The sequence below is a fragment of the Protopterus annectens genome, chromosome 4.part0, assembly GCF_019279795.1.
Source record: "Protopterus annectens isolate FY-2018-M chromosome 4.part0, PAN1.0, whole genome shotgun sequence".
NCBI lineage: Eukaryota > Metazoa > Chordata > Ceratodontiformes > Protopteridae > Protopterus > Protopterus annectens.
In genome coordinates this window covers 154090812-154111329 of record NC_056733.1, presented here as the reverse complement: position 1 = coordinate 154111329, position 20518 = coordinate 154090812, and the positions used below count along the sequence as shown (strand labels likewise).

General features: G+C 35.7%; 1 protein-coding gene across 1 annotated transcript in view; it reads left to right on the top strand.

Annotated features, from left to right (window-relative positions):
* The window catches only part of DNAH9 (dynein axonemal heavy chain 9), a 3419770-nt gene that overhangs the window by 1406220 nt on the left and 1993032 nt on the right, over nt 1-20518 (top strand). Inside the window, exons 25-26 of the mRNA XM_044069722.1 lie at nt 4444-4683; nt 4872-5032. Of these exons, the coding sequence (XP_043925657.1) occupies nt 4444-4683; nt 4872-5032 (401 nt within the window). The remainder of the gene's footprint in view (nt 1-4443; nt 4684-4871; nt 5033-20518) is intronic.

The following is a 20518-nucleotide window of genomic DNA, read 5'->3' as shown; positions in this document are numbered from 1 at the left end:
ATTCAGCAAATCATCAACTTATTCATGAACTCCCCCCTTTACTTTGATATTTAAGTTTCTGTGGATGAACTGGCTGATTAAATTCAATTTGCTTTCTTTGGCAATTGATATGCGAGTCCCTGCTACCAAAGGTTCTGTTCAGCCTAGGTCCAGAACTAAGTTCCTCACCTTTCCATTGTTGTACTGTAACTCTGAAAGCTAGTCTTTAAATTTGTCTGAGATATGTTCAAAAGCCTATGTATAATCTTCATTTTGAGCATTCAGCTTTAGAATTATGTACTTCAAGTAGAAAGTCACTCTACCTGCTCTTTTTTGTGTAAGACCACCACCTAAGTTACCATTACTGATCTGTATATAAACTGGGACCCCCCCCCCCAGCTTACCAACACTCCAGCATTGACACCCATTGCAGCCAAGATTTCTTCAGTTTAGCCTCTGAATATAGTTTCTTTTCTGTTAATAACATATCCTTCTTTAATGCTTGAAGTTTCTTTGGTGCATTATGCATTTTTATTAGTCACTGAACTTGGTGTATTGCATACCTTCCCATAAGAAGAAATTATCACCAAAAAATGAATAATTACCTCACACCTTTTTATTCTGTAGCAGGTTATAATAACATGATTCTGTTTTTCTTTTACTAATTGCTTGTTAATGCTGATATAGAACCCAAGCTTTAGTTTAATAAAGGTACTCCTCTTTCAGTCATGTACACTCAACCTGCTCCTGCCCGGGTCTATATTAGATCGGTGAACGCTTAAAACAGCGACCTCTGATTGATCGAACTTATGTAAGTGAAAGCTTACAATCTCGAACTGTCAGAACAGCGATTTTTTTTCCTAGGGAATAAAATCGCTGATCCAAAACACATACACATAACACAAGCACACCAAACAAACATCAATTGACACACATACACCTAAAATCTGACACCTAACCCTACACTAAACTATACACACACCACTAACTATCCACTTACCTTAACCCAAACCCTAACTCTAAAGTCTGTCACTATCGCACACTCATCTCACCCGCTCCCTAACCCTAACTCACCTAACCCGCCCTAACCCTCACCTCCACACAATCGCACACATACCTAACCCACACCCAAACCCTAACTCACCTAACCTGCCCTAACACTCACAGCCACACAATTGCACACTTACCTGAACCCGACCCGTAACTTTCCACCACAGCACTGAAAATACTGAAGCAACAGAAATGGACAACTGAATTCTTTCCCTAGGAAAAAATTCGGGTTTCTGTTGCTTCGATATTTTAAGCTTTCGCTTACATAAGTTCGATCAATCAGCGTTCGCTGATCTAATATAGACCCTCCTGCCCATAGGGAAGGAAATGCTATTCCCTTCCTTTTAGTAATTTGATAGTAGTTAGTGATGGGAATAGCTTGTCTGTAATGCAACTAAATGGGGGACAATCTAGCATCCTCTACTCTATTAAAAACAGTATCTTGCAGAGACAGCCAAAGTAGTACTGCATCTGAGCAGTTTATAAATTACAGAATTTAGTTAAGTATTGCATTCTCATGTTTGCATCCTTGCCATTTAATTCTCAACAGCTGTAGAAGGAGGAATTTGTCTTACAGCTTTATAATTCACTTTAACAGTGTAGTTAATCTAAACAACAGGAATCCTGAAAACAGATATTTCACAGAACAGAGTTATTTAATGAGCTCTCTTTATTTTTCATTAGTTATTACAAACAAGCCTTTCATTTTAAGCATCAATTGATGTCCATGAGAAAGGCGTAGCCCTGCATCATTATTTCATGAGAATGTATACAGAGAAGTAGAAACAGAGAACAAAGATACTTGTCTTATTGCCTTCTTAATTTGCCTTACACTGGATCTAAGGAATTTGTGGATCAGAACTCCACTTATTTGTTAAGTAAATTAATTCTATAGGCAGTGGCTTGATGTCCTCTCATTAATGAGTGGTTTTAATAAGAGAGAGTACATTCAGGCACTATGGCTAATATGACCTGATAAGGGAGGGGAGGTATCTGCACCTGTCCCTGAGCATTCTAAGATTTTATAGGATTCTTCTGTGAGTCTCACAATCCATATTATATATATATATATATATATATATATATATATATATATATATATATATATATTTATATTAGCTTTAACCTTTTTGGCCACTTGCAAAGACCATTTTGCTTGAATGTGGGCTCCTCTTGTCAGAAATTACAGCGTTTCTTTTTCCTACTTAATGATCTTCAGCATGACGTTAACAGTGAAGTGCTGACCTATCAGTGTCACAGCATCACAAAACATTTGTTTTCACTTAACTGGGTATGTTTGTGGGAACAAAAACATTAATTTTGATTTTTTTTTGAGTAAAGATTCACTGCATGGATGATGTGATTTATTGTTTTCTGATGGCTGTTTCTCAATGAGTGTTACATAGTTTTAATTGGGTTTCCAGTAGAATAAGCCTGTGGTTGCTTCTCTGATGAAACAGAATATAATTCATTTTGCTTAACTCATGAATTTATACATTGCACCAAGGAATATTATTTTTTTGCTTGTTTATCTATATAGGATTTAAACATCATCTTAATTTTTAAAGGATAGAAACACTATTATCTACATATTGACTATTTGTAAGCCTAATCAATTACCCCATATGAGAATCAAACTCTACATCTTGTGTTTATTAGGTAAACATCTTAACCATTATGCCAGCCTCCCACTAACTCATATGACAGGCTCTTTAAATTTCAGTCACATTGAGACTTAAGACTACCAGGTAGGTAGTTTTTTAGAATTAAAAAAAGTATATTAAGGCCTTCTGTACATCTGGAAAGCCCTTTTAAGCTTGAACTTTTTAACAGTGATCAGTTTTATAACCTTCTATACCTTTGGAAAGACCAATAAGTATTGAAATATTTTACATAGGTCTAGTTTTTAAGTCACATGGTCTACATCTTCATATTGGTAACTGTCCAAGTGTGATGTAACTGTCAGAAGTGGTATTGTATCTCATTCAGCAGCAATTTCATATATTTTTGGTTGCAGGATGTGCCTGACTACTGTAATTTCCATATGTAATCCTATCAAAAGAGGCAGTCTCTTTCACAAATGTCAGCATCACCATTTTGCGCTCATGCTTTTTGTGTGTGTATGTACACTACCCCGCCATCTTTTGTCTGGCAGTATAACACAGAGAGCTAAGACTATGAGCTGCCAGCAAGCTTTTCCTATTGTCTTGGCTTTGGTTCCTTCCGTCTCCTTTGACAGACTGTTTGGTTCTGAGTAAGCCAGTTAGCCAGTAAATTGCTGCTGGGTTGCCCTTGAAAAGACACACTTGTGGTTTGTGGGCTTGCCTAATTAACAAATTAATTAAATAAAAAAAATAAAAAAGGATTTAAATATCACCTCAATTTTTAAAGAATACAAACACCATTATCTAGTGGCTTCTTCATTTATCTCCAAACTAAATGTATTGTTTTACGTTATTCCTCAGAAGTGCAAGAAACTGAGGAAACTATCGGAAACAACAGAGAACTAATTTAAAGGACATCCATCTTTATTGATGTCTTTGATTGTTTCCCAGAAGTGTGTTGTACATTTTATTTAAAAAAGTAACTTAATACTTAACAAGTAGAACTGCTTCCGAGTCAGAATATTTTAAATATAACTTCATTTTTTATGCTTTGAAAATATTGTAAATATTTACTTTTAAGTAGAGTTAAGTAACTAGGCTGTAGAGTTTTCACTTAAATATACAAACTGCTACTTTTCATTGAACAAATGCTATGATTTGAACCCCCTTATTTTACCCAAACTGCTATGATGGAGTCAACTCCGGAATATAGCAGTCTGCCATTCCATGATGCAGTTTGTGACAATAGTGCCGTATGAACTCCAGTGACCACAAAGGAGAAGGTAAATTGGCCAGTCTGGTACTCACCTTTTCAGTCATTGTCCAGTATATACAGCCAGAGTTTTAAAATCTATTGGTTTGTGTTGTTTTACAAAGAGGTGTTTATTCACGTCTCATATAAAAATAAACTTTAAAACAATGTGCTGAATATATTTCCTGATAGTTTTAATAATGTTCATATAAAATGCAAAAACTAGATGTTTCTTTCCAGCATATAAGCAGGAATTTCCTATTTTCTCAGATTATTAACGTTATCCACATATTTCTGTAGCAACATGACCAAAGACACCAGAAATCATGTAATTATCATTATTATTCTAAAGAATGTGACATGCATTCTGAGAAAGAAGGAATCTACTCCTTGGTCCTTTTCTAGTAGCACTACATCATTAAAAAATACTCAGTAGTTACAGAGCAAGTTCTTTTGCATGCTTTATCTGCTGTATGCAATTTTATAACTTTCTTTGTTGGCTTTTAAGCAGTGAATCTTGTGTGAATGTTGCTTAGAGTAGTTTTCTTTTTCTTTTAGGTGGCACTAACATGTACACAGATATGGTGGACAACAGATGTTGGCATAGCTTTTGCCAGACTTGAAGAAGGCTATGAGAATGCTATGAAGGATTATTACAAGAAGCAAGTTGGTCAGCTTAATACACTAATCACAATGTTGATAGGACAATTGTCCAAGGGAGATCGACAGAAGATCATGACTATCTGTACCATCGATGTGCACGCGCGAGATGTAGTATCAAAGATGATTGCACAAAAGGTGGGTTTGTAATAAGCTTTGAAGTCAGTCTTATCTGCTTCACTGTCTCATTCGCTCAGGTTGAAGATCCTGTTTGTATTTTGTTATTCCTGAGATCAACAGAGGGCATTATTTTGTGACAGTCCAAAGATTTTATGCTGAAGTCTGTGATAGTACTAACATGTGCTGCTTTGTTTCCTGATGTACAGATTGATAACTCTCAAGCCTTTATCTGGCTTTCACAACTGCGCCACCGGTGGGATGATGAGAAGAAACACTGTTTTGCAAATATCTGTGATGCTCAGTTTTTATACTCTTATGAATATCTTGGCAACACTCCACGTCTTGTTATCACCCCGCTGACAGACAGGTGAGTACTGAAATATTTATATTCAGTTAGTTTATTTTTTTCTGACATTTTAATGAAGTTCTAAAACATAGTAAGATCATGCCAATATTTAAAACCATAGCATCTGCTATATACTGGTTTCAGAAATACTGTATCTGTCAGCCACTAGTTGTATAATAAATGGAAACCTCTCCGCCCAGAATTAATCTTCTAGACACCGTTTATCTATGATGATCTGCATTTATTTTGAAAACCACATAAACTTACTGCTTTATGCCTGCAGCATGCACTCACAAATGACTAAGCAGAATATAATAGTCATAGGTTATGTGGATTGCTTGTGTACCCAGAGAAACCACTAAGTTTCTAAAGAAACTGCAGGACCTCCACAGAGATTTGCTTGAGAGTAATTTTGAAAGTGGGACCATCAGACTTATTTTTGATCCTATTAAGGACCAAAAAGCAAGGCATAACACTTCCTTATATGAACCACAAAGACGTTTTTACATGATTTCAGTAGTCTCTACACTTTCCAAAGGGAAGAAGTATGACCTTAAGTTAACTTTCAGTAAAGATTCCCATGAGATTAAAAGAACAATTTGTGACAACTGCTCCATTTTGTCTAATAATAGACTGGTGAGCAGATTATGGATACTAATCTTTATTTTGTTCTCAAAAAACACAGGAATACTGGGTCTTATTTAGAAAGAGCATTCAAAAAGGACAATATGGCAAAGCTTGGTACCTTTAAATGTGGGTCCCCTTTCTGTACCTTTTGAGAGATCATGAGCAGCAGAAATGTTTTCATTTGCCCCAGTACACGTAAGGAGGTATAACAGTAAGGTGGCTGGAAAGGAGGTATAACAGTAAGGTGGCTGGGAACTGTAATAGTAAAAAGTTTTTTTTACAGAGTCCATTGCTTCAAGGGTCAGCTTTTTTTATATAGGAAAGACTATTTCTAATTTTAAAAGGAGGATAGCCCAAAGGGTCTACTTTGCATTACCAAAACTACACTTCACTGAAATTTAAAACAATGAGATGATGCCAAAAACCTACTTTAACAAATAGTGACATTATCAGAATTTTAATCCGGTAAAGGAGGTAGTTGGTCAGCATTACAAAACAAACACACTGGATCATAGGCTAGGTTTATTACTATATATGATGTTGTCAGTCATGATTTATGATCCTTTGTGCTTTTTGTGTGTGTGTGTGTGTGTGTGTGTGTGTGTGTGTGTGTGTGTATATATATATATATATATATATATGTGTATATATATATATATATATATATATATATATATATGTATATATATATATATATATATATATATATATATATATATACACACACACACACACACACACACATATATATATATATAAAAATTAGTTTCCCATTGGTTAAAGCTGTTATTGAAAAGTTGATCTGATGAAGTCCATTTGGTGGATGAAAGCACTTATAAGTTAAAGCTGAATTATTATGGTGATTAAGCCTGTTGGAGTTTGTTTCTTTGGTAATTTCATAGAAGAGAAATTAACATCTGAAGTTTTGGATTGTTTATTACTGTTGCTTAATAATGTAATGTTTGTGTTTTAATTTTTCATTTTCCACAAATAACAAGGAAGTGAAGTCAGTCCTCCCTTAGTGTTGTGGATATCTATCTCCTTGCATCTCCGTTGTGGTTTTTGTACTTGTTCATCCTGTGATTCATTTTTTTAGGTACACGGGTTCAATGCGAGGCAGATTTACTAGGACCATTGAGGATCTTTGTCATTTCATTTCCTATTTTCTAAGATATAATTCCATTCCAATTGCAGTCTGTGATCCCTGTAGTGAGAAGTGTTGTGCTAACTCAAATTCTTGTACAGTGACACTTAAAAGTAATAAAAGGACAGTCATTTCATGCCTCCTCATAGAGTTGAAGTGAAAACAGGAGTGCAGAAAAATGTAAGCTTCTTTGAAGTCAGAAATGTTTCTCAGTTAAAGTTTAGGATCCATAATTAATTTCCCCCACTGGAAGTTCAGGACCCATAATTACATTCTGTATTTGAAGTTCAGGACCTGTAATTACAAGTCCTATAGGTATGAACCTTAAAGTGAATTGATCATATTTGGGTCATCTTTGTTTTATAACTAATTCGGTTTCCCATTGCACTGTTAATAAAGTTGCAAGTGATTTTACAAAAAATAAAGATTATACTTTTTTTCATTTCTTTTTTTTTAGTTTCACTGTTTGCTCAGTTTGTCCCTATAACCATGACCACAAAGTGTGATGACATAGTAGGTAATGGGCAATTATTTACATATGACTGCAAAGCATTGTGGGTCATCAACACCAAGTTACCTCTTTAGAGGAGTCGCATCTTACTTGCATTGTGGTTGCACTACTATATAATCACATATTTTAATGTTCAGTGTGAAGTGATCCTCATGCAAGAACTAGTTGACAGCTCATCTTTCAAGGAAATCAGTAATTCCTGCTGATGAATTTAGTATGGAGATGTAGTAACCAAAAAATCCAAAATACGGCAGTTGCACAGTAGCAAACTAAGAACCAGTCATTTACTATGCATAAGGTTAATATGGACAACACAACTGATGAATCACAGTACGATAAAATGAAATGAAAAAATCAACTGTAGTTCATGCAATCTACATGTTTAATAAAACATAGTTTAGTGATTTCGTCCCACAATGCCCAAAGGCCTTCATCTGAACAAATAAACCAATAATCCATGCCTATCGTATATGGAAATACTTAATTGCAAATTAAAGAATTGATTACCAAGTAAATGTCCTTAAAAGGACCAATGCCCATTAAGAGTGAAAAAAAAACCTTTAAAAACAATAATATGCTTCATAAATATATGATTTGCATATTAAAATGCCTAGTTTTAACGAATGGTTTGTAAATGCATGTAACCATTGTGCAAACAAATCTTTATTAAAACTATGTTATTAAAATTGATTACGCTATTATTAAATAGTACATTAAATACATTTAAAAAATAAATATGAAAACGAATTCATACCACCCTAATATTGGATGTCACAATAATTTAAAGATTATACTATAAAAGTGTTTACAATTTGGCCACTCTTGCCCTCAAAACAAGGGTAATAGAAATATTTTCATTCAATCCAGGGGGAGTTGAAGTATTAAATTTTAGCTGCCATAGTAACTGCTTATATTCAAGCCTATTTTCCCATGCTCCTCTTCTCCCATCCATAAGAATTATTTCCAAACTATCAAAAGAAACATTCTAAAATTTGAATCTAATAAGTGCTTATACAGAGCATTCTTTTCATTTTGATTTTTGATATCATAATTGTATTCATAAATTTTCTTATGTAATCACCTTTCTGTCTTTCCTACATTGCATGCTGAACAAGTTGAACAAATGGCTAAGTAAACAATCCCTTTGCTGTGGCAGTTATCTTGTTTGGGTTTAATAATTAATTTATTGTTATTAGCTACACTATATATTCAGCTAATTAAAATATACTTGCATTGTTTGCAAAAAACACAGTTGAGTCCCTTTATTATCAAATCATGGTGGAATACAACCTCTATTACATGCTTCTAAAATATTTCTAATATTTCTAGCTGTTTTATGAACAAAATTGGGCTCTTCCCTGCGACCTTGGCTATTTTGTCACTGGCTTTAAATATAGCCCAGTTCTTTATTACTAAATTTGTAATGTATTTACTACCTGTATTGTATTCTACCACCAAAGCTGTCTCAAATGACTTCTACATTTTTTTTCTTGGCATTACCTCAACTGAAGTGCAACCTCCAAGTCCTGTTCTAATAAGTGGGGTGAAACAAACATGTCTCATTTTGTATATTTCCTAATAAATATCAATAGTAAGCTTTCTTGGTTACCTCTTGTCCAAAAACATTTTAATTAGTATCTCACATTCTTTCTGAAATGATTTATCATCCAGTAGCATTCTGGAAAGGCAAATAAATTACCTCTTGACCAACCCTTTCTTAAGTTTGAGTGTGTGAAAACTGTTGAAATGTAAATAACTACTAGTAAATGCTGGTTTTCTAAAAATGTTTGATGAAAAACCTTTGTAGATCTTTATTGTTTCATTGTCTAAGTAACTCATTTTCTCAAAGTTTTAACAGTTAGTAAATCTGAAAAAATGTAGTGGTCTGATTTAAGTAATTTATAAACCTTTCTATTTCTGCTTCAGGTCCTAACCGCAAAATAAATATATCATCCAGATATTTCAATTACAAAGACCAATAATGAGAAAAATCAGATTGCAATTCACATTTCTTCTCCTATGAATACATAACTAAGTTTGGAAAAATGGAGGCACATGCAGCCCCCAAAGCAAACCCTTTTAATCTGCTTGAATGATTCGCCTACAAAGTAGATAAAGTTACCTAATATTACTTCCATACATTCAATGATCATAATTTTTTTTAGTTAAAAAACTCAGATCCACTAAATCCTCTTGAAAAAAATCAGTTCCCCATTTTAAGGGCATTCTTGTGAAAAGATAAGCAGCATCAATAGCCCAAAAATAAGTAAATCCACTCCTAGTTCATACTTAAGTATCTCCAAAAAATTCCAGGAATCCTTCAGCATGATTCAGCAGTATAAAAAGTTGGTATCAGTAACCAATCTATGTACACTGCTAATGGATAGGTTTTAGAGCCCTGGGAGGTGACTACAACCCTGAAAAGTGGGCTATCCCTGTTTATGTCGATGTTTGGTATCCCAAAAATTCACGGGGATATGTGAGTATAGATTATACAAAAATTTTTAGGTGTTCAAATGACCCCTGTGTTAACCAATCTTCCAACTGAAACTGATATTAATTTCTGTTCATGATACTTCCTGGTAGGTGGGCTCGTCATGCATCATTTGAAACATAACACTGAAACAATCAATTAAATCAAATATCACAACTCCTCGCCCCTTATCAGGTTTTATAACGCTCAGGGTTTTATCTCCCTGTGACCTTTGTAAAAGATCTTTTACATTTTTATTAAGATTAAACTTGTTTTTCTCATTTAACATGGGCTCTTACCTTGTATAATTAATTCATACATTGTCATCTCCTTGCAGCTCATCCCAGTTAGGGATCACCACAGCAGAACAATGGTCTGCAGAACGATTGACAGTAGAGTTTTATGATGTTGAGTTGCCAGCCCAGTGCCCACCCTTCCACAGAAGGCACACACAAGCACACCTAGGGCCAGTTTAGAGTGTCAAATCCATCTACAGCATGTCTTTGGGATGTGGGAGGAAACAAGAGCACCTGGAGGAAACCCACGGGACCACAGGGAGGGCATGCAGAGAACCTCTCACTGTGAGGCATCAATGCTAACCACTGCACGACCGTGCTTATAATTCATTCATACAAACCTCAAAAGCTTGAATCTCAGGGTGCATAGAATGGGTGAATTTGCTTTTCTTTTTGACAATGTTGTTTTGTAATGACCTGATAATATTTTGTTCCCTAAAATAGTGTGCTAAATTTACCTTTCCATAAATAGTTCTGATTCAATAGTAGAATCTGCCACATTAAAATGACTGATGGGTAAAACAGTGAACCTTTCTCAAACAGTGAAAAAAATTCTGGAGTAATCTCTAAGTGACTAAAACTGAATATAAGAAAATCATTCTGAGTAAACTTATTTCCTTCTTACTAAATAACCTTTGGTGTGTTACACTTTCTTGAGACTTGACCTCTGAATATTCTACCTTTCACCCTCTCCCTCTTCTTCCTTTTTTGCCCTGATGATGTTATGACTGTCCTCTATTCATCCAAAGCTCTCCCCTACTTGGTGTTGCTTGGCCAACCTCTGTCACCTGCATAGAGGAGGATGTTCTAAAGGGCCTATGGTATACCCAACAGTGCCTTCCTCCTCAAAAAAAACAAAAAAACAAAAAAAAAAAAACATGAGACCCTGAATGTTTTGCAGTACTCAGTTTATTTACCCAGATATTTTGATCTGTGTTGTTTTTTCCTGTAAAGGAATCAAAGGATTTAGGTAAAGGGTATGGTGTTTTGTTTCTGTATTGTTGATCTGTAAAAAGTTTATAAGTCTTCTTCTACAGAACCATTTTGACATGTTTGTCAGTCTTATTTAACATCAATTGATATGTTTGTTTAAATTAATCAAAAATGATGTCCTCAGTGATTTTTTATTCAGCAAATGTATTTCTGTCATCATAACTTCAGTCTTACCATCGTTGTAATCAGTAATAACATTCATTACTTTGTACCAATGCTTATTAAATAACAGCGTTAACTCATACAAATCTAAGTGAAATTCAGTGCAGTTAGGAAATTTAGAAATTCATAACACTTGAGGGACAATTTTCAATTTTATTCATTATCTGAAATATGCATTCTTAGTTTAATCAAGATTTATTCAAGCTTGAAAATTAAATCTTTTAATCTCATACAATGTTGTTTATTAATGTCTTCCCAAATGGGAAGAGATGTCCCAATATTAAAATTAAAGCCATTAACATGAGCATTGGAAGTCTGGCTAAAATTCACATCTATACTCTTGCAAGCATTAATCTAAGTGTTACAATAATGTCTATTAACTGAGCTATTGATATGTTGTCCAGCTTGTGATGGATAAACGGTACCTTCATTCCCTTTGCTGGTCCACTGATCAACAACCTTACAATAAGCAGCAGAAAACGAACACTTGTGCAATTCGTTCAGTGTTCATGTCTGTCAAATCTCCCTGTAGTCCATCTGGTTTCCATTGTAAGCTGGTAGAAAGGTAACTTTTGAACTGCTGGAAACTGGGATTTGCTTACTTCTTCCTGTTGGGATGAATAATTCTATCAGCTGGGTCAACTCATACTTAACATGCTCCATCTCATTGATGAAATGATTGTGTTTTTATAACTTAATGGAACCAAAAGTGGTGGAAAACAGTTAACATTGCCGTCCACAGGTGCCTCATTTACATCTAAATAATCAAGAACAAGAATATTCAAAATACAGCTGTTACCCAGCACCAAACCAAGAACCAGTCATGTACTGGTCAGCATTTGTCCTAAGGGACTATGTCAAAACAAATCAATAATCCATGGCTCTTATATATACAAATACTTAATTACAAATTAATGAATTGATCACCAAAGAATTATTCTTAAAGGGACCACTCCATGTGAAGGGTAAAAAAAGCGCTTAACTATGTTTTATTAAAATATGTGGAGTGCATGAACTGTGGTTGATATTTCTTTTTCTTTTACCATACTGTGATTCATCAGTTGCTTTGTCTGTAGTAACCTTATACACAGTATATTAATGGAAATACAGTAGACAATTCATTAATTTAGGTAGCGAGGAATTCTAGGTTCAGACTATCATTATGTCAAGGCAGGAGTTAGCAGCTCTGAGGAAAAAACATCAGTTGTATTTCCTTATTAATAAAATGCAAAAACAAGATATTATTGCATCAAAAATTGCATAATTTGGTATAACATATGGTAAGGAGGTTATATCCAACTGCAAAGGTTTGTTAATTAAACTTGGTCCAAAACATGACCAATACCATTTAAGTGTGAAATGCACTGAATTTTGACAGTTGCTGTTATGTCACTAAAACATTTTTGCAGGGCAGATTTGCCACCCTGTAACACTCTGTTGTGAAGAACTGTGCCCCTCGCCCTTTTCTTTACTCTGAGATCATTCTACCTTGAGAGTACTGTGGGGTACCTCAAGCTCAGTATGTCTCTCTTACTTTTTTGCACTTGTAGTTTCATTGTTATGCAGGCTACAGTTGCAGCACTTATAGTCTAGCAGGAGCCCATGGAGGTGTGGCACTGGACAGTAAGAAAATCAACCTGTTATACTGAGATTAAGGGATCAAGTGAGCTCTCCGCGCCATAGCTGTCTCACTTGTTAGAGGAAAAGAAAAACGCTGCACTGCTAGAGAATTAACTTTACTAAAATGGATATCTTAGTACATCAGTAATATGATACCATCTAAAGGGAAAGTGCAAAGAACACACTTAAAAAACATTCACCAACTGAAATTCAGAAATGAATATTACACATAACATTAATATATGGATAATACCAATTTAATTGCTTTCAATATTTAAGTCATAAGGCTGGAAAGCTACAGATTTTGAAATATATCTGGCTTCTAATTTTTGGTGATATAATTTATCATGGTCTGTTAACCATCTTTTGGGAGAGTGAAATAGCATGTTTTTATTTATTCATTACATTTGTTAAGTAGGCAATAGAGTTGTTTGGGGTAAAAGCTCCATCAAAATGCAACACAGTACAACTGAGTATAAACAGTCACAATTGCATTATTATGTAAATATGAGGAAAATGTAAAACAAAGCTAATATCTTAGAGTTAAGATATTATATACTGGTGAGACCATCTATGAATGACAAAGTGAATTATAAACTGCACAAACACAAATTTCAAACGATCAAGGATAATAAAATAAGGCCTAACTCTATCCACTTAAGTGTAGTCCATAGACAAATACCAGTATAAAGACAGTCATGCTTAATGAATAGATGCTGTAAAAGAAAATAAAGTCAAACAGCACCACCAGATGTACAGAACAATTGTTTAATAGTGTAATAGTGCCCAGAGATTCCTTGATTTGTGTCACTGCAAATGGCTTGCAACAGCTAGTCGATACCCCCACAAGGGGTGATAATATCTTGGACTTGGTATTAACCAACATGAGTAACCACTGCAGCATCCCTATAGTATCATCCTCCCTGGTAAGATCCGACCACAAAGTGGTCACTTTTGAAGTCACCATCTCTCCCAACCCCCCCCCCTCCAGCTAGGATCAGACATTAAAACTTCTCCAAAGCTGATTGCAGCCTCCGGAGGGATGGTATAAACAGCTTTACAGCCCCTCCCCCTCTGTAGGAGCTGGCACCAATATAAAAAACTACAGAAAAGCACTATGTGAGAATTTACATAGATGCATGGAATCAGGAATACCAAACGGGACTAAGTCATCCTCCTCAAAGTAGAGTAAACCTGTCTGGTGGACATCTGCAATAAATAAACTGTATGACAAAAGGAAAAGAAATTGCTGTCCAAGACCAAGAAGGAGCAGGTGCCCAATTGGAAGCAGTGTCTCCTTTACCTGAACAAGCAAATAAGAGCACTAGTGAAATCCTCCAAAGCAAACTTCGAGTCCAAATTGGCCACATCTACTAGAGACAATCATAAGGCTTTCTTCACATATGTCCGCAACCTCAAAGGAAGCACCCAGATCTGTTCAGAACTGGTGGTCAAGGACACCACATATGCAAATGCTGCAGATATAGCAAACTTGCTGACTGACAGATTCAGTGAATACTTTATCCCTCTGTCCCCCCATCAGTAAATCAGGACTTCCCCAGTACATGCCACCTTCAGCTTATATATAGGGAACAGATCATCACTGCTTTCTCAAAGGCAAAAAATACAGCCTCCATGGGACCCAATAACATCCCAGGCTGCATTCTACGTGAACTTAGGCAGGAACTTTCAGCATCACTAGGCACCCTATTCAACCAAAGCTTGAGTACTGGCTTTGTCCCAGCTGAGTGGAGTACAGCCACTGTCATCCCTTTACAAAAAGGTGGAGCATCCACCGATCTGAGAAATTAAAGACCCATCAGTCTAACTAGCCTAATCTGCAAGGCTATGGAACAGATTATCATGGACCTCAATAAAAAGAACATTGGAAGCCTCCAAACACTTGATCCCACACAGTTTGCTTCATCAAGGGGAGGTCATGTCTGATAAATTTGGACGACTTTGTTGAGATGGTCATCAAAGCCATGGATGAGGGGAAGATGGTGCACACTGCCTACCTTGACCTGGCCAGAGCCTTTGACACTATTCCCCACTCGAGCATAATAGATAAACTCTCTCAACTAGGCATCATTCTATATGTTACCAAATGGGCAGCGAACTGGCTCATTGATAGAAACCATGTAGTCAAAATAGGAGAAGCCACCTCAAGCAGTAGACCTGTAACAAGTGGCATACCCCAGGGTTCAGTCTTGGGGCCTCTGTTATTTGGGATATGCTTTTCTGAGGTGCAGGCCAAAACCAGTTGGCTATGGCTGACCAGGTCTTCAGATGACTGCATGCTGGGTGCTGTCATCAGTTACCCTAGTGTTGTGGACATCCTCCAAGAGGGTCTCACTCAGACAAATGACTGGTGCCAGAAACATGGTCTCAAGCTAAATACCAAAAAATGCATCATCATCATCATCCCCTTTGGGGAGAGTGACCTCCACACAAAATATCACATTAATAACAACGTCCTAAGCACTCAATCAATTGTGAGGGATTTGGATACCCAGGTTGATAGCAACCTGACGTTTGACCACCATGTTGCTTCTGTTGTACAGAAAGCCTTCTACATGACCCACCTCATAAGTAAGGGTATCTCATACAGGGACAAGGAGGTCATAACATCCCTGTATTCTTCCCTTAAAAGGCCCATTATTGAGTACAAAGCCCCTTTAGGCATGTACCTTGCAAAGCACATGCAGCAGCTGGTGTGACCACAGAGGTTCCTCACCAGGAGAATCCAGGGCCTCAAACATCTACCATACACAGATAGGCTAAAAGCCCCATTCCTCTACTTGGTTTCATACAGACTCCTCAAAGGTGACCTCTGTCTGGCATACAAGGTGATCATGATAGGCTAAAAGCCCTATCCCTCTACTTGGTTTCATACAGACTCCTCAGAGGTGACTTCTGTCTGGCATACAAGGCGATCACGCACACCACCTTGATGGGACTGCTGCATATCCTCAAGTCAAGATCCACTCAAGTAACCCACACGTGCGGCCTCAAACTGGTCTGTGATCTCAACAAGACTTGTTGGTGGGACAGATTTGTGTCCCAGAGACTCCACTGTCTATGAAATAAACTCCCTCACCACATCAAGCAGAGTACCTCTTTATCCCTTTTTAAGTGCAACCTAGATAACTGGATGGGAAACAAAAAATATACCTCTAGGATTCCACCCATGTCCCTGCTGGACAAGGGTCATCAGGTGCTGATTTGTCTAAACATGGGCTAAACTCTTGGCTAGGCTTATAAGGGCCTCAGGTCCAATAGCCTAGTAACCTCATATGATAAAGGTACAGTTTAATAAGACACATGCACTAGATGAAAAAAAAAAACACTTCCAACCATAATGATTTATTTTACATCACATTTCCAGTTAATCTGTAGATGACTTTTAATGTCTACTTTTAATGTATGTTTCTCAGAGGTATCCCACAGGTTATGAGGGAGTTTATTCCAGTTTTCCCTTTGGCAACAAAATGCCTAGCATCACCATCTCTGCCATTGCTTTTAGACACTGACACCGGTCTCCCAGATGATTTTCTTTTTTTCTTTTTTATTCAAGTAATTTTATTCAATTTTTTCAAACCGATAATTAATACAGATCAAGTAAGAATAAATTGAAATAACTATGTACAGTGGCCTCAAATCAAATATTGACAAAAGCAACACAATTGTAGATACACAGACAAATATTACACATTATTATAAAAAAATATTGACATTTTGCTTCTTCTCCCCTTATGAAGGTTGTGTCTGTTTTAAGTGTCTCAATAAGGGAAAGAACTTTCTCCCAAGAATTATTAATCCATTTCCTAGAAAGATTCTCACTTCCTTGACTTCGATTTCCAACAGTGCTACATCTTTCAGTAGAATTAGAAAATCAACAAATGTTGGGATGATAGAGAATTTCCATTTCCTTGTGATACACTTTTTTATGACTGCCATTGTAGTCCAAAGAAGCTAAAGGTCTTTGCTCTTCATAACAATGGTTTCATTTATATTCAAGAGAATTAGTGAAGCCGTGGTGGTGCAGCGTTAGCGTTGTTGCCTCACAGCAAGAGGTTCTTCCGTTCGATTCTCGGCTGGAGCGCCTTCTGTGTGGAGTCTGCATGTCCTCCCCATGGTCGAGTGGCATTTGAAAGACATTTGTAGAATGGGTGTGCCTTAGCTGAAGGTTGGGCATTGAGCTGGCACCTTGGCACTCATAAAAAAATCTACTGCCAATCATTAGCGGACCGGAGTTCCGCTGTGGCAACCCCTAACCGGGAAAAGCCGAAAGAAGAAAAACAAGTGACTTTGACAAAATGAAAGAATCAGTAAAAATGGCTTGCAGAAATTCACCAATATCTTCACAGAATTTCTTAATGTGGGAACATTCATACATAATATGAGACCAATCAGCATTACATTTTGAAGAACACCTCCAACAAATTATTTCATTAGAATTGTTAAATCTAACTATTTTGTTGGGGGGTATAAAAGGCTCTATGTAGAAACTTCCATGCAAACATTTTCCAACTTTGTATATTTAAAGTTAACTTAATAGAATATAATACACCAGTTTTAGTCTCATTTGATAACAATAATGGATATTCTTTAGTAATAAAATTCCAGAATTTCTGGTTAGAATTTATTTTGTAATTAATAATGATTTTATATAACTTTGAAGTTAAATTTGTCCAGTTAAAGTCTCTATACATTACTTCATGTAAGCAAAATATAAATTTAGGTATGGATTTAAAAGAAGAATTGTCTGTTATTCTACATAAGTCTTGTGCATAGGGTATTAAACTGTTAACAGCTAACCAATCAAAGTTTGATAAATTAAATGTATTAATTAACTGATTTACATCCGTGACTATCAGATTTTCCAAACATTGGTACCAGCATGTAAAGTTTTTTCCATTCCATGAATTAAGAGTATTTATAGGAATGTTATTGAAAAAGTTTTTAGTAATTTTGAAGGGAGTTAATAACTGAAACCATAATTCAATGTCAATATTATTGTTTACAAAGCTCCGGAAAGTGTTGTAAATATATAATGTATATAGTTTAGATTGGTAGGTTTGGAAGAATGATATTGCAAGTTAATACAAATAATATGCAAAAGTTTATTATTTTGTTCATTCAGTTGTATGTTTTTTGTTAATTTACTTTCTTTTAGGAATATAGCAGTATGTAAAGTTTTCCATGCGGAGGAAAATTTTTGGATCTAACCAATTTATTACCGTTTTGAAAATGGATGCTTTAATATAAAATTCTAAATCAGGAAAGTTAATTCCTCCCATTTCCCAAGGCCTGATATGGTTTAGAAAAGCTATCCTGTTCTTTTTTGGGTACCAAAGGAAGTTTATAAGGATTTTATTTAATTATTTTAAGATTTTTTTTACTTGGAATTATAGCCATAGCTAGTGCAATGTAATTGACTTTTGGAAGAAGGGCCATCTTTATTAGCTGCAATCTATCTTCAAATGTTAAATACAGTTTATTCCAATTCAGTTTGTTTATGACAACTTTCTCTTAAATTTTCTAAGTTTCCCTTGAAACTGTCCATTTTGAAAGATAATTCTTGTAGAGTTGTTGACATCAACTGGATTTTTTTCCTCAGAGTAGTTTCTGCATGTGAATTCTTTGAACCACTCATCTTCCCAAATCAGTTTTAAACTCCAGATATTTCTGACAGGAAATTATTTGAAGAATATATTCCAAAATTGGTATGATGGTAGTAAAAATTTTGAAAAACGATATTTAACTATTTTTTCTAAAAACATTTATTATTTTCCTGTTATTTAAAGTAGTTTTAAGGAGCTCTAAAAAAGTGCTGCTTTCAGAGTGCCATCTAGGCTCCGCTCCCCCCCAGATGACTTTCTGAGCTCAAGCAGAATCTGCTTATGCTTGTTTGTATCAGATTGGGATGTACATTTTTGACTACAATATTTGTGAGCAAATCAGAGCTGTGTTAGTGACCATTAACGAATCTCTAATAATACTCTATATCTCACAGGAAAATAAAATGCTAGGTCTTGACATCATGACTTTTCAGGCAGTTATGCTGTATGCTTGCTCAAGTTTATGTTTAAGGGACGGAAACAACTGAGGAAAAGGTGGGAAAATTATAGAAGTTGTAATAAAATAAATAAATTTGCAGGAGAAAGGCTAGCTCTGTATGTAAAGAATGCTCAGGTTTAACATAATCTGCTCAGTTCCTTGTTGTTGTGGCTCACAGAATTGTTCACATGTAAGTTGCAGTTCATTCGGTATGAAGCATGTGACCTTAAGGCATTTGGAGAGGTGTTAGACAGGAGTCTAATTTAGCATGAGTCGTGGAGCTACCAATGTGTCAGTGAAATTGTTTTGATAGTATTAAGATGTGAACAACACAGAGATTGTTTTGCTGAGGATGTGCACATATATATGCAAAATAGTATGTATAAATTTAAAAACATCTAATAACTTGGATAAGAAACAATCTGCTACTTCAGTAGAAATCAAGGCAATTAATGCTTAGGACCCAGTGAAGGGCTTGGAAAAGTTAGCAAATAGTAAAATCAACTGCTTGTACACCAAGACAGTGGGATATTCACCAATTAAAAACTGAGCACTAGAAAAAGGGACCAATCAAAAATCTGCCTGCCTATCCTGAGATGATTTCAAAAACTAAAGGTCATCAACACAGTATCTCTTGGACAAATTTCTCTCTCTTTTATATATATATATATATATATATATATATATATATATATATATATATCATAGATATATTGCTCACATTCCATAGCAAGGAGTTTTCAGATGATGTAATAGAAAATGGAATCATCGAATACAACTGTGTAAAGCAGTCAGTTATTTTTTTTTTTGTATAAGGGGATGGGGGGGGGTCTAAGAGCCAAAAAATGAATGGACTTTGGACTGCTCCAGTGTGAGAAAACCCCTCAGTTGTTCATTAAGTGAATTTGTTTCAGCCAGTGAGTCTAGGGATTGGGTAAACTTATTGTGTGATTCAGAAATATATTCAAAAGTGGTCTCTGCACTCAGGGTTAATCAGGAGACAGAAAATCTTCTCCACATAGTACTTATGGTCAGCAATATCAAACAACCACATTTGTAAACCATTATTATTCTAATTTTGAAAGTCCTTTTAAAGGTAGAGAGTATAGGATGGGTTGCTGTTAAAAACAGCTAAGTTTGCACTACAGCTTATGAGCTCTACTATATGTATGTTGCTGGAACCACACACAAGATTGACATGCATTACAAGTTGTTTCAAACCACAAACTGTAGTAAAAGGATCTGATTTAGACCTAGCTGTGAAGACCCCATGGTCTGAGCTGGAAAGGAGGGGTGCAAGGGTGTAGCCATTGTACATTTTTCTTTGAATCACTCAGAAACATTGTAGCTTTTTCAGGCTATAACTGTCTAAACTAATGACTCCAACAACAGATACATAGCTTGCTTTCGAGGGGGGTTGCTAATCTTAAAGCAGTATCTTTAATAGTGTTCGAGAGAACTGCTGAAAGTAATTGTATGCATTTATTAACTGCTAGGTGGCAACATTTTGAAAGATTTGTCCATTTTTTTAAATTCCAGGTGGGTTGGGGAGGGCAGTAAAAAAAGTTTGAGAGTACAAAATGGAATTTTCTGGCTACACTTGGGGGGCAGCTATGTG